Source organism: Pavona decussata, unplaced genomic scaffold (assembly GCF_977016875.1).
Source record: "Pavona decussata unplaced genomic scaffold, jaPavDecu1.1 SCAFFOLD_46, whole genome shotgun sequence".
Classification (NCBI taxonomy): Eukaryota; Metazoa; Cnidaria; class Anthozoa; order Scleractinia; family Agariciidae; genus Pavona; species Pavona decussata.
The window spans coordinates 357,462-372,500 of record NW_028145468.1 but is presented as its reverse complement, the minus strand read 5'-3'; the positions used below and the strand labels follow the sequence as shown (position 1 = coordinate 372,500).

The 15,039-nt window shown below is 41.7% G+C and overlaps 2 protein-coding genes across 4 annotated transcripts in view; one reads left to right on the top strand and one right to left on the bottom strand.

Moving 5' to 3' along the window:
* The window catches only part of LOC146482313 (uncharacterized), a 24,768-nt gene extending 22,262 nt beyond the window's left edge, over positions 1 to 2,506 (top strand). Inside the window, exon 2 of the mRNA XM_085107176.1 lies at positions 1 to 2,506. This exon is cut by the window's left edge and continues 1,845 nt beyond it. Coding sequence (XP_084963302.1) covers positions 1 to 1,730 — 1,730 coding nt within the window. The 3' untranslated portion in view covers positions 1,731 to 2,506.
* Positions 2,507 to 3,000: 494 nt separating this feature from the next.
* Positions 3,001 to 12,301, bottom strand: LOC146482312 (symplekin-like). Of its 3 annotated transcripts, XR_014864123.1 has the most exons (7): positions 12,041 to 12,301; positions 11,626 to 11,734; positions 10,431 to 10,622; positions 9,944 to 10,045; positions 9,360 to 9,471; positions 8,511 to 8,588; positions 7,190 to 7,237 (listed from the first exon to the last, which is right to left on the bottom strand). XR_014864123.1 is itself a non-coding variant. In XM_085107205.1 (5 exons), the coding sequence occupies exons 1-5, from the start codon at positions 8,541 to 8,543 to the stop codon at positions 4,457 to 4,459; spliced, it is 498 nt and encodes a 165-aa protein (XP_084963331.1). In that variant the 5' UTR covers positions 8,544 to 8,584; the 3' UTR covers positions 3,001 to 4,456. The 3 variants fall into 3 exon arrangements, 1 of the variants encoding a protein (XP_084963331.1); XR_014864124.1 differs by lacking the exon at positions 12,041 to 12,301 and having other exon boundaries at positions 11,626 to 11,848; XM_085107205.1 differs by lacking the exons at positions 9,360 to 9,471; positions 9,944 to 10,045; positions 10,431 to 10,622; positions 11,626 to 11,734; positions 12,041 to 12,301 and adding exons at positions 3,001 to 4,744; positions 5,994 to 6,053; positions 6,870 to 6,938 and having other exon boundaries at positions 8,511 to 8,584.
* Between the last annotated feature and the right edge of the window lie 2,738 nt (positions 12,302 to 15,039).

Here is a 15,039-nt window from a genome sequence, read left to right as displayed (position 1 = left end):
ATCACCTGTTAGATGACTTGGATTGTGTTATTAACAGCAGGCATGCGGTTCCTCATTTAAAGTCCTTGAGTACAGAAATTCAAGCTACTTATAACAGAGAAGAAATAGCCGAGGTCGTTGAAAACTTAACGTTGAAAATTAGACACTTTTCAAATTATTTCATGAGGTTGAGCAAGATATGTATTAACAATTGCGAATTTAACACAGCAAAAGTGTTCCTAGATGTAGCTTTAAAATTACTACAGCATGATGGCGCCGTGAGAGATGATAATGCTTCAATAGCCCATTCTTTACTTGGCATTGTTCATAGTGAATTGGGTGAGTTTAACCATGCCCAACAGCACCATGAGCGTGCGCTGGCTATTCAAATAGAATCGAAGGGAACTCAACATGTCGATGTCGCACTGTCTTATGACAACTTGGCTACTGTACTCCGCGCCCAAGGAGACCTGGAGCAGGCGAAGGAGTATCATGAGCGTGCCCTGGCTATTCAAATACAAAAGCTGGGAAATCAACATGTCGATGTCGCCAGTTCTTACAACAACTTGGCTAATGTACTCATTGACCAAGGAGACCTGGAGCAGGCGAAGGAGTATCATGAGCGTGCCCTGGCTATTCGAATACAAAAGCTGGGAAATCAACATGTCGATGTCGCCAGTTCTTACAACAACTTGGCTCATGTACTCAGTGACCAAGGAGACCTGGAACAGGCGAAGGAGTATCATGAGCGTGCCCTGGCTATTCGAATACAAAAGCTGGGAAATCAACATGTCGATGTCGCCTTGTCTTATTACAACTTGGCTACTGTACTCCGCGCCCAAGGAGACCTGGAGCAGGCGAAGGAGTATCATGAGCGTGCCCTGGCTAATCGAATACAAAAGCTGGGAAATCAACATGTCGATGTCGCCAGTTCTTACAACAACTTGGCTCTTGTACTCCGTGCCCAAGGAGACCTGGAGCAGGCGAAGGAGTATCATGAGCGTGCCCTGGCTATTCAAATACAAAAGCTGGGAAATCAACATGTCGATGTCGCCTTGTCTTATTCCAACTTGGCTAATGTACTCCGCGCCCAAGGAGACCTGGAGCAGGCGAAGGAGTATCATGAGCGTGCCCTGGCTATTCGAATACAAAAGCTGGGAAATCAACATGTCGATGTCGCCAGTTCTTACAACAACTTGGCTAATGTACTCCGTGACCAAGGAGACCTGGAACAGGCGAAGGAGTATCATGAGCGTGCCCTGGCTATTCAAATACAAAAGCTGGGAAATCAACATGTCGATGTCGCCTTGTCTTATTACAACTTGGCTAATGTACTCCGCGCCCAAGGAGACCTGGAGCAGGCGAAGGAGTATCATGAGCGTGCCGTGGCTATTCGAATACAAAAGCTGGGAAATCAACATGTCGATGTCGCCAGTTCTTACAACAACTTGGCTAATGTACTCCGTGACCAAGGAGACCTGGAGCAGGCGAAGGAGTATCATGAGCGTGCCCTGACTATTCGAATACAAAAGCTGGGAAATCAACATGTCGATGTCGCCAGTTCTTACAACAACTTGGCTACTGTACTCCGTGACCAAGGAGACCTGGGGCAGGCGAAGGAGTATCATAAGCGTGCCATATCTATTCGACTTCAAAAGCTGGAAACTCAACATGTCGATGTCGCCCTTTCACATTACAACTTGGCTACTGTACTCCATGACCAAGGAGACCTGGAGAAGGCGAAGGAGTAAAATGAGCGTGCCCTGGCTATTCGAATACAAAAGCTGGGAAATCAACATGTCGATGTCGCCTTGTCTTATTACAACTTGGCTACTGTACTCCGCGCCCAAGGAGACCTGGAGCAGGCGAAGGAGTATCATGAGCGTGCCCTGGCTATTCGAATACAAAAGCTTGGAAATCAACATGTCGATGTTGCCAGTTCTTACAACAACTTGGCTAATGTACTCCGTGCCCAAGGAGACCTGGAGCAGGCGAAGGAGTATCATGAGCGTGCCCTGACTATTCGAATACAAAAGCTGGGAAATCAACATGTCGATGTCGCCAGTTCTTACAAGAACTTGGCTACTGAATTCCGTGACCAAGGAGACCTGGGGCAGGCGAAGGAGTATCATAAGCGTACCCTATCTATTCGACTTTAAAAGCTGGGAAGTGAACATGTCGATGTCGCCCTTTCATATTACAACTTGGCTACTGTACTCCATGACCAAGGTGACCTGGAGAAGGCGAAGGAGTATTATGAGCGTGCGCTGACTATTTTGATGAATGAGCATGGAACTGAGCATCCTTTTGTTGTCACTGTTCAAGAGAACTTGGCTCTGTTTCGTCAGGATAATGAAATTGAAGAGGGTTTGCAAGTGCAAGGTTTTAAGTCCAAAAGCTGTCACGGCTGTCATAGTTTGATTTGTAGAATACTTTGACAATATGTTAATTTGAAACGTGGTAAAATTTGGACCCGTTGTTCAGAAGTCGTTTCTCCGATTAAAAATTAACCGAGGTTTTCATCTCACTCGTGAAACATTATTTTTAAAGCTATTTTAAAGCTTATTGTAAAAAAAAAAGTCTGATTCAAAAGTAAGGGACAAAAGTCTTTTTTTTAAAGTATTTTTATTGATTAGTAATTCAACTTGAATCAGAATTCACATTACCCCAGGAAAAGCTTAATCGGGCTTTGAAGACTTTGAACAACTGGGCGCAGGCCGCTCAACGGTTAGCCTGCGAACGCAGACGTATTTCCGGCTGTCGAGTCAACGGTAGGTTAAGCTCGGAGCTGTCCGATGAAAATAAATCACTACAATGACAAGGAAAGTTAAATTTGTCAATGCATGTTGATTTGGTGGATACCCCACCACCCACCGGTGTTTAGTACAAGTTCCAAAACAACGGAAAGTGAACAACGATCTGCACAAAGAAAATTGAAAACAGGGTGTTTTATAACTCTTTTATCAATTTTTTAACCCTTGTGGGCACTGAGAATCAGTATAAAGGTAGAACTGCCTAGAGTCAGTTTTTATCCGTGTGTTTTATTGAAGGAAAAGGAGCTTAAGAAAAAAATATAACAGTGTATAACATCTGTACAAGGAGAAAAGGCTTTACGTTAGTCTAAAAAATTACACTCATATACAATAAGACAGAAACCTTGCGCCGTGAACCGTGTATTCGATACGAGAAGAGGTGACCTTGGAGGCCTGCTGGTAGTAGATGATTTTGTTTTTTTGGCTAACAGCTGTTTCATTTCTTTCTAGCCCTTAACAAAAAGCGAAAATGTTTTGTTTCCTCCATGGACTCTGAGACCCAGTTCTCATGTAAAACCGTCATGTGCCGAACCTAAATGTTCGGCAGTTGCACGGCAAGTGAGCAGATTTTCAGTTTGATACGACAGAAATCTGGGGTACGGAAAAAAAGAATGGGACACTAGAACAACTACCACAATCAATATTCTACACCTCCTATGCGAAAGATCAGTTTGCATTTAGCCTGAAGACGTGCCAGATAGGAAATTATCTAAAGACACAATCCAAAACCTGGATCGTTTAACCCTTAAAGTCCCAGCGGTGATAGTCAACATCTAATTTCTCCTTACAATGTCACTGCTTGATTAAACATTTCAGTCAGGAGAATAAAGGAAATAATCACCAAAGATGAAATGTCTTGATTTTAAGGCAAAATCTCCTAACTAGTAGCATAAGAAATATATAGAGGACAGTGAGGAGAATATACGTCTTGATATTGGGCTAAAAGGGTTAAATGCGATTTAAATGATTGCTTTGTCCGAGAGAAAAAAAAATCGAGTTACGCCTGGTTTGCACTAGGACATAAGCATAAGAGTAAGCATAAAGAAAAGCAAGTGAGAACACTAGCTAATAAGCATAAGGACAGACGCATGCGCGGAAAACCATTTCTTGACAGAGCTCTCCATACCAGCTCCCCTAACTGTTAAGCAAGATGGCGGACGAAACGGTTGACTGTCTTGTGCTTGTGCTTATGTCGTGCCGGTTCTCATTAGTGAAAACTGTGACAAAAGCATAAGCACAAGAAGAACGAACTTGTTCTTATGCTTATGCTTATGTATCAAGTGTTCTCAAATGCTAAAGCGCCGTTTGCGCTTCTGCCTCTGCTTCTGTCCTAGTGAAAACCAGGCAGGCTTCAATGTTGGCCGAAAGGGAAAGTGACATGTTTTTGATATAGCGACTGAGAAGTAGGTATCTGAAGCTGGCCTAAATAAGTCCAGCACACATGGTAAAATATGGCACTTGTAGTTTTCCAACTGCATCCGTTCCCTGATTTTCCGCTTTATCTTTCTTATTATGAATTACTGCATGCAAGGTTGCGTTCAACAATTTTAGGGGTAGCAATGTTCAGTTGCACCGCGTGTCTAAGGTTCTTTCATTTACAGTCCTCTTTAATTCAGGTTTCGCCGCGGTTTCACTGCCGCTTCTGAAGTTTCAGCAATTTTCACTCAGTTTATCTCTCCTTCACTCTCGCTCTCCTCCCCAGCGCTTTTCTCCTTTTTCTTTCGCGGTGACCTGGAGCGAGAGCGCGATCGGCGTGACTTTCGTTTGTCTTTCAGTGACTCCTTCGCGTGCGATCGTGTCCTCTTCGGCGATTTGTCGTCCTTCGTGGAGTCGTCGGTTTCGCCTTCGGGATCAATTTGTTCCTTATCTGTTTTTTCTTGCTTGGGTTTCTTCTCGTCTTTCTTGCCCTCCTTGTCCAGGATTTGGAGTAAAGACCGTGGTATATGCGCACGCTAGGAGGGAGACAGAAAACAAATCAGGACAAGCGTGACTTGTCTTTCCTTCAATAATTGGTTCGCGTTGACGTACAAGTGTGGCTTTCAACAACGATCTGATCCTATCTATCACTGCCCAAAGTGAGAGATATGTCCAGAAATGAACGAAACTTTTGTAGCGATAAGCGACTACCTCTCATTTGCGAGCAAAAATGACTCAAAAAGTGGAAAATTTTCGAGTGCAGAATTCTTGCTACTCTTAAGAAGTTTCGTAAATCTGCCTTCTTTCAACTAGTAAAACGAAAACTCTACAGTGCCGTCCTTACAGTGGTTTAAATGGAAAGTGTCATGGCGTTTTGAAATATGTTGAGAAATGCAGAATAATGTATGATAGACATCACAAAGTGTCCCCTACCCTAAATTCTTACTGAAACCCAAATGAATCTGTCAAACACGAAGTCATATTAAAACAAAAAAAAGGTCTCTTAAAACAAGTACCCAAAATAAGGGTTAGCTGCATTTCTGGACAAAAGTGCGTTTTTGACCTCTCTAGCTAAAATTGGTGAAATATGACCTTCACTTAGCTACAAAATAATTTTCGAGTGTACAATTCTTTCAACTCATAACAAGTTTCATAAATCTGCTTCCTTTCAACTAGTAAAACGAAAATTGTACCGTGCCGTTCTTGCAGTGGTTTAAAGGGGAAGTGTCATGGCGTTTTGACCTATTTTTGTTAAAATTGGTGAAATAAGACTTTCACTTATCTACAAAATAATTCTAGAACAACGGAGAGGAAAGAAATCAACTCAATTCTTGAAAAACTTGAAAAACGTCCTAAACACTGGAGTGTAAGGAGCAATACTTTTTTATTTTTTCCGTTTTCTCCCTTTCCTTGAATAGCTTGATAGCTACCTCTGGGTTCTCAAGTCTTTGTATGTAATTTTACTATTTTTCCAATAAAGTTGTTGTTGTTTTTGCTGTTAGGCGTTAGCCTTATATTCATCAAGTTTCAATCCATTCGGACTTACTCTGTCTCTGGCCAGAGGCACTAATCAACGGTCTTGTTGTACAAGGGTGATAATTTATAACAAGACCAGACCATTTTTTTTGTCTCTGTTGATAGACAAACATTTTTGCGTTTTTGAATGAGATCATATTCACGTGATACTTTTCCTTAATGTGACATTTAAAAGGCTGATTTCGCTTTTTTGCGTGACAACCAATCTCGTTGCCAGAGGCTCCGTTCCTTCTGGTCAGCACAACATACCTGATGAGGAGTAAACGACTGAACATGCGCAACCAAGTTCTCCTTGAGTTCGGGGCATATCTGACGAATGACAAAATTAAAGCTGGTTACTTGAAACGGATAACATTGGCCGTTTTTTGCACTAGCAGATGCATTATCCGTCTGGACGAACTTGGGCAAATCACGGAAGATAGTTCGTCCCGACGAATAATGCTTCTTGTGCGCGTCTTTATGCTAGAGACGAATAACCAGACGAACAAAAAATGTTTACCCAAGTTCGTCCAGACGAATAATGCGTCTTGTGCCCATCTTTATACTAGAGACACGTAACAAGACAAGCAACAAATGTTTGCAAAGGTTCGTCCAGACGGATAATTAGGGAGCTTAAGCAACGACAACGGCGACGGCAACGACAACGCCACAAAACAATAGGTTTAATAAGCAAAAACAATCGCTCCGCACGTGCGTTTTGCATTTTGGTACATTTCTCTGCCGTCCTCTGCAAAACAACAACGTGAAATGACCGCATTTAAGGTTTTGTGGAGAACGTGAACGCACGACGGTGAATTTTTCATTTTCTTTCTTAACTTGTACGCCACTCCTACCAATTTTATTCCTGGATAGTTCGCCATTTTTTTAAAAGTCAAGCGAGTTGAAATCATCGCGAAGTAGCACAAATGAAATAAAGATATATTTTCAGGTGACGTTTTCGTTGCCGTTGCCGTCGCCGTCGTCTTTGCTTAAGCCTCCTAATGTGTCCTTAGTATAAAAACAGCGATTACAGATACCAGCGACGAGAAGAAAGAAAATCATCAATTAAAGGAAAATGTTTGTTGGACGTCAAATTCGCAGAAGTAACGCCGGAAGATGGTAATCAGTTAAGTGAATCAATTTTACCTCAAACACACTCTCCAGCTGCCGAGAGGGAAGCTGAAGGAGAACCGAGAAAGACTGGGGCTTTGTCATCTGTCAAGCAAAGAAGAAGTGAAAGCAATGTGTTAACAATATGACCATAATACCACAAAAGTACAAATAGCAGGGCTACGGAAAAGAATGGTTAATTCTGAAGATGCTGTCGGCACTAATAGTTTTTCGGTATCATAAATTAATGATGGATGGGGGGGGGGGGGGTAGGACGGGTGGGGTTGAGGTCGTGGAGAAAATGGAATGGCCATTAGTGCTCAAGATACTGATACGAAGAAGATGAAGGAAATTACCTGACAACATTTGACAAATCCTTGCCAGACTTTTGGTTGCTTCCACACCTGTTTGATAACAAACCAGAGTCAATTGAGACTACAAGCATTGAATCTGAGAGGAGATTCTAACCAGGGCCCGGTTGTTCCAAAACCGATCAACGCTAATCCCCGATTAAAAGTTAACCTAGCTGTTCATTTCGCGCGTTAAAAATGTTCTTAAAAAGCTGATTTTTAATCTATGTAACAGAAATCTCCAAGTCAAAACTATGGGACAAAAATCTTTTGGAAGAATATTCATTGATTAGAAATTGAACTTGAATCAAACTTCATGTTAACTCAGGATTAAATTAATCGGGCTTTCAATAACTGGGTCCAGAACTGAGTCTTCATTAATGTAGGCAACAGCAACCGCAGGTTAGTTTCGATCGGTTCGGCAGAGGAGGGTAATTTGGCAACAAAGCTGAACAGAAATTAATGGAGCCAATCGACCAGGATAGCAAGAAACCATCTCATCGCTGATTGCATTGCTATCGATATCAACGCCACACCTTCTCAAGCTTTGATTTCCCCTTAAGCCCCGTTCAGACTAGGTGCCCGTTCCCGGTTCTCGGGCACGGGCACTAGTCTGAACAGAGCTTTTTGTCGGTGCCCGAGCAAAAATCTGGGCACCGTGCCCGGGCACGGGCACTTCCTCCAAAGGTAGTACTCGGGCACCGTTCCAGGGCACGGGCACTGGTGTGAACAGGATTTTGTCAGTTCCCACGTTTTTCCCTCATGCCTCCTTACGATACAGCAAACATAATGGCGGGCGCTAAATTGAAGAAGGAGAACACGATTGCTCCTTGGGCGCCAAGGAGTCTGAACAACGTCCTTTTTAGTGCCCGGGCACAGAGCTCTGGCACGGGCACCTAGTCTGTACAGGGCCTTAGGTTCTTTTTCAGACGCCTAACCAACCACAAACGCACATTATAGATGATACTATGCCATTAATAACTGGATACGGGTTACATTTGCTGACAAAATTCTGCTCGCGAAACTGATACGCCACTATGGAAATACCTCTTACTAACCGAGTTCGAGGTCCGTAGTGTAAGTTACGGACCGAGTTTTTTCCCCGTTGATTTATGGCCCGCGCGCCAAAAAAACGAGGATCCGAAACTTACAGTGCTGACCGAGAAAACGAGGTTAGTAAGATATTTATTATATCTCTGAAGTTAATGGGGAGCTCGGAAAAGGAAACTTTCAAATTTAGGGGGCCGTGCAGTGAAATACGGGCCGCGAAAATGACCAATCACACCGCGGGTACTAACTGAGAGATATAAGCAAAATGGAGACGTACCTGTTTGGTGATGAGCTTAGCGAGTATGTTCATCACAAAACCAACCAACCGAGGACAGATACTCAGCGACTGGATTACCTACACAGTAAAAAGAAAGATATGAGTTAATAATAATAATAATAATAATAATAATAATAATAATAATAATAATAATAATAATAATAACTTTATTAACGTGTCAAGAAATGTAGCTGAGGGGAGAAGTCCCCTCTACTACTAGTGGACACCTAACTAAATTCTAAAAATTCTAAAAAATTATAAAAAATGAATTAAAATTTACATCATAAACCATATTAATAAAAAATTTCATACATCAATCGCAAAAAATCATGTAAACCCTAGTCATTCTCGGCATAGGTTGCAGCTTCGACAGGTACTGACATTTCCTGCTAGGGCAGTAAGGTCCTAATTACGTATGACTCTTTCAAATTGTTTCAGAGAGGGTTGATATCTTATTCTTAGTTGACCTCCTTTAATAACTTCTGAGCCCCGTGACTGATGCATAACATCTTGAGAGTTATTTAATACACGGCCAACTGATAAGCGGTCTGTACAAAATAAGAAAATATATGGCTCATGCGTCTGGCAATTATTTAAGAAGTTTGAGCGCTGTGTTGATACGAAAACTTTTAATCTTACCCGCAAACAACAAGCGACCATCTTTACATGATGATCTTGATAGCGCCCAGACGTGTCTCATTTAATCCCTCGTTGACAAAAACTTGATCACGTCGTTCTTAGGTTAAGGAAAGAAGCTGGTGATTTTATCTTTTCGCTTTCTCTATAGTCTTAATTGGAAATAGAACAAGAAGAGGAGAGAGAAGAATCATCTACTAATGTAATACTTACCGTCCTCATAAATAGAGTAGGGAGAGGATTCATTTCCATCAGCTGATGTAGAACAACTGCAAAAACACCTCTTGAGTGTAAATGGTCTTCTCCGCAAAACACAAGCTGCTGGCTGGAAAAGGAAAAAGGTTTACTTGTTTACGCCGGTTCTAGTTAACGAGGGGAACAGCGGCGATTTAACTTAAAGCGACCTCATTTCCCGATACTGACGCTGGGTTTCCACTGTCGCTTATTTTTAACAAGCAAACAGACATAAATTAATTGGTTTTAAATGTAGACACAATGATTGTGGTCACACCGTAGGAGTAAAGCGATTTAGCACGCTATTAAAATCACGATTGAGCTTAAATCGGTGTGCGACCGCATAGATTGCGCTTCACAATTAGACAAGCAAGGCATTCTAAATATATGAAAAAAGTCGATTTCCCCTTAAGAAAACTACTTGTGGCCTTCAGACCGTGATAAGCAAAGTAAAAACTCTGATATTCTTGAATAAAGATTTAGTGGAAAATCAAGTTTTAACTCGATAGTGTCGCTTCAAGAAAGACAGCTGTAAACTCAAACAAGACTCAAGATTGCGTTACCTTTCATTACAGATTTCATGTCACTCTTGGCCTCGATCTGATGCAGAGCAACGAGCAGTTCTGATGGACTCAGAGGACTGGTGGCGGATACTTTGGAGTCACCTGGAACGAGATAGAGGCTGGACAGTACATCACCATCATCAACAACAATAGCTGCAACTAGTAATAATCAAAGAATAGGGAGTGCGTTCGATGATCTAGATCCCAGGCTGTCTTTCCTATGCCAAGTTGGTGATGATTTCATCCGCCCCTGCAAAATCTGCGGGGGATGCCAGATACGCGTCCCAAGATCCATTCATTCGTTGATAGTCCCATACAATCTTGACTCCAATCTGTATTAGGAGTGCGTTCTTTTTACACTGAACACAATTACAACCATAGACTTTCTCAAAGTCCTTTGACCCTCGTTTCCAGTCTTAAAGATCTCGTGTTCATCATAACTCGATATACACACGCTAAAGTATGAGGCAATTGTTAAATAACTTACTGTGAAAGCAGCCTAGCAGTCTGTTGAAGACTTCCTTGACCACGCTGGGTGACTGTTTGATCAGTTTAGGCAGTACAGCGATGATTTCTTGCTTCTTCAGACCCGTGAGCACAGGGATCAGGAATCGCACGTCAGACACACGCTTGTGGTAAAGCTCCTTGACTCTCTTCACCAGCTCCGCTGTTGGAACCGCTGGAAAGGAATAAGAAAATTATCACGCGGATAAGGGAGTCGTCTAATCCATGGGTAGAGTTCGGAAAATGTCCGTTAAGGACGGTACCTGCTAATACAGAAGTATTTTGCGCGGTTTATGACTATGCGGGAAAACAGATTTTAGCAAGGGTTGTTGGAATCCAAAAGGAAAATTGGGGCTAACCACGCATTTTTCAGAGATAATTAAGCAACAATAATCCAAAAAAGCAGTAAAATACAAAGCAATCTATGGCGTTCTTATTTCCAAATTGAAGCTTTATTGCATGGTTACCCCCAACTTTCTTTTTGGATACCAAGAGCACTTGCTAAGTTCTGCTTTCTCTGAATAGTTTAAAACCGCGCAAAAATAGCCCTGTATTAGTAGCCACCACCCATAGGAAACCCGAGTATCTCGAGAAGCGCAGAACGTATGGGCAGTAACAAAAGTAGGCACCGTCCTTAAGCCTTTGCGCATCTGTCTGTTTATTGACTGCGATGCATTATTCGTCAACGAATTCTGCATCTGACGCTTGTACTCCTCACTTATCCTGACGAAGAATACGTTTGAAATGTTTAAGACGCGTCTTCCAATCGAAATTCAGCCTGCCCTTCGTTAAAAGGCTGTCCGAAACGTTGGACAGGGCTACTGCCTTGAAACATTTACATATAATTTACTTTAATTTTGATGTATAGCCTTATCTAAATCTGCGTTATTATGTAAAGTTAAGTTTTTCGTTTTCCAGCATGTTTGTAATTTACTGTAATTTTTTTTTTGTCTTGTCCCGCCTCGACTAGCTTTGTGGCTATTTGCGGGACAAGCCCTTTATATAATCTGAATCTGTAAATAAATTGTTGTTGTTGATTTGAAAATTAAAAAAACCCCTCTAGATGGGAAGAAAAAAACTGTTCCGGTGGGACCGTCCCTTCACACACTGGTGACAACAAAAGTTTTCTCTTTTACCGGACTTCGTTATGTTAATGTCCTTAGAGAGTATTGTAGTACCTTTATCCGTTATAATGTTAAGGATCCTGGCTATGAGGGTCTCAGCTCCCGTAGGACAGTTCTCTACTAACTGTAAGAGTTCTGGTGAAGCCATACCAATAGCACGCATCTGAGGGCATGAGCAAACGTTATGAACAAGCACCAAGTTTGTACAGTGCTTTAGGAATAAGTCACATTCTCGACACTAGAGAGATTTAAAATTACGCTGCGGCAAAGGGCAGAAATGACCACCATTTCTCAGTAAAATTGAGTAGTTTTGCTTTAGCATGAAAGGTCAGAATTATTTTAAACGTAATTCTATACCCCTCTTATGCGATTCTAAACCTCCCGATTATGTCACAACTCCCTTGCTAGTGAACGAAGCTACCGGTAGCTGATTTCAAGATGAAGGAATTAACAGAGTGAATATACTCACGGGATGTTCAAGATGCCTGAGGATGATTCTTTTTATAATCTGTGACGAGGCTGTGTAACCTTTAGCTAGTCTGGAGAGAAAAAGAATATACAGACGTCACGTTACTAAAACGGCAAACAGCAGCAACAGGGGAGAAGTGCGCAGCGCCGAGAGTATTCGCCTCCAACTAACCAAAATGATCCAGTTTTAAGTCATGGAATCGCCGTCATTGTGGGTCGAGTGTATTGGTTGGTTTTTGCCCTGGCTTCCCAATCACGAGATATGTAAACAGTGTAATGAGCCAATGAGAACTCGAAGCAAATACATGTAACCGGCGCCAAGCGCGGGAAAACGGATGCCAACAAGTCCGGATTGGGTTTGGTTTTGCTTCTCATTGGTTGACAAAGTGGTACGAGTCTTTTTAACCAACTGCAGAGCGAAGTAAAGAATAACTAAAGAAACTACCAAATTGCTTTCGACAGTCTGTTAAAAACCACTCTACTAACTTGATCTGACTTATTCATGAAACAGCTTGTGGTTCTGTGGGAGCAGGGCGAGGTACAATACAGACAGAGTTTAACTGTGTCATCCGTCCACTCTCCAGGAGCGATTTCTGCGGCAAGTAGAAAATAAGCAAATCTTTTATCACAAAGATGTATTATTCAGTGAGCGACACAAGCATACCCGAAAAAAAGGAAATCCGAGTGTTTCCGTCAGGAGTGAAACGATTACTGTTCGGATGCTCTGCCACTGAGCTTCAGGAGACTCGTGGGAACTAAGGCCATTAAACTAGGTTCATGGGACAAACATCTCGATACTGCTAGGATTTGAATGGCAATGTGAGACATATGGGCAATGAAAAAAAGGTGATGGTGTGTTTTAAGCCTGGTGAATGAATGTGAATGATGTATTATTCAGTGAGTGACACAGGCATACTCGTAACAAGAAAATCCCAGTACTCCTATCAGGGGTCGAACCTTAGACCTTGAGGATTCCCACGGCTATACTGAATCACTATCAACTGTAAATATCCTATGAACATAATTGAAATCAAGTTCAAAGCCTTGGTTAGCTACATTTGAATGTAGAATGAAGAGCAGTGTGATGAGCGGTACCTTCATCAGTGTCTTGTCCAACAGGACCTGGAGGGTGATCACCTAAGACCCCAAAGCATAGTTCTGAAATTTGAAAAATGAACCCTACATGAACATTTTAGAGGCCAAGGCATGTAAATGAGAAGCGGATGCAAAAGAACGCAAAACACCCACTTGTTAATTCCGATTAACTGTTGGTGTCGGATGATCGCCTTTATTAAAATAAGACCTCGATCGAGGAGATAAGGGTCTTAACGAAAACCGATACATTTCTCCGCAAACTCGATCAACAATGCAACAGTATTGGACAGTTGAAATGGGAAATTAAGACCACCCCCCTCCCTCCCATTTCAATAATGAAAAAATGGCGCGGAAATTCATAATTGATTTTTGGTGGTGGAGGCGGGGGGGGGGGGGGGGGGGGGAAGAGAATTTTTCTTTCAAAGATTGTAGTTAAGGGTTTATTTTTTTAAAATTCTGTCCAGGATTCAGTTGCAATGAAAAATTAATACAACCTCTACCATCCCCTCCCCCCTTCCCCTATTTCAATGATTGAAAAGTGGCGCGTTTTTTTTGCGCGCGAATTCATCATTGACAGTTTGGGGGAGTGGGGAGGGGGGATTTGTATTTTTATTCCGTTCAAAGATTGTAGCCTCCAGGACTGTGAGGGCAAAAGTTGTGATATTTCTTTCAGTCATCATTCTGTCCTGACAACCACGAACCTTGGAACAGAGGCACCCGACGAGAACATTTACGCAGAATACTTCAAATGTTGTCTTTTGCGTTCCCAAGTCGTTCTGTGGCCTTGTAAAAAGGCTATTTGTAAAAGCTAGTAGAGTAGACTTTACTCATAATTGGTGGCTGATAAATTACTATTTTATTTACTATTTTTATTTATTTTTGTAATTTTGAATTTAGGGGCTGTTGCTGGCTTTTCGAAAATGTTAGCTGACCTTTTTTTTGCATTTGTCATTAGATATTCACCCATCCGAACAGATATCCACCAAAATAAATGGCTGAGTGTTCCCCTTGACAGGATTGACATTTACATGTAACAGATCACATCATGGGCTCCTGGTCACATTTCATTCTTCGCACTATTCATAGAAACGCCGGGTCCTACATGAACAGTACCCACATTGTTTAAGAGAATGTCCCTGTGGTAATCTCTCTCTCTCGCTTCGTTTCACTTCCTTCAGTTGTCAGACCAGCTGTGTGAATCCTTTAAGTCCCAATATCAAGCTGCATATTCTCCTAACTTCTCTCTGGACATTTCTTATGTTAATAGATGAGAGAATTTTTTTAAACGTACCTCAGGACATCTTTATCTTTGCTGATCATTTTCTTGTGGTTTTGTTTTCGTGGCTTATTTGTTTGATCCAATCGTGAGGTTATTACCCTATTGATCCCTCTCCCGACAGTCAGTCGGCTCCATTGACAGCCGCTGTTCGGGAAATGATCCTAGACAATCAGAGAAACCCCAAAGTTTTGTTCCTATATTTACTATATAAAAAAAAACCCTTTAAAAGCGGGCATGTACCTCTCTTCTAATAGACAGCTTAAGGAACTCTAGACGCTAAACGCAGTAACTATGAAAATGTTTCATAATAAAGTTGTTGAAGTGACATATTTGTAGCAAAAACATCAAGTTGAAGTTATATCTCCCAAGTTGGCGCTGTCTGGAAGCAGAAGATTACCTTATCTATCACGTGAACATATTCGTTATCACGAAACTCTACCGCAATAATAAAGTTTCTCGATTTTGCGATTTTCATAGTTTCATTCAAGGAGATGTGGCTTTTCTAACTAACACACAAAGTTTTAGTTAGTATAATATAGTTAATATCCATTGCTTACAAATAAAGTCGCAGACAAGGAAGCGTTGGCATGCCAACTGAAGATAAAGGTCGCGTGATCTGAACACGT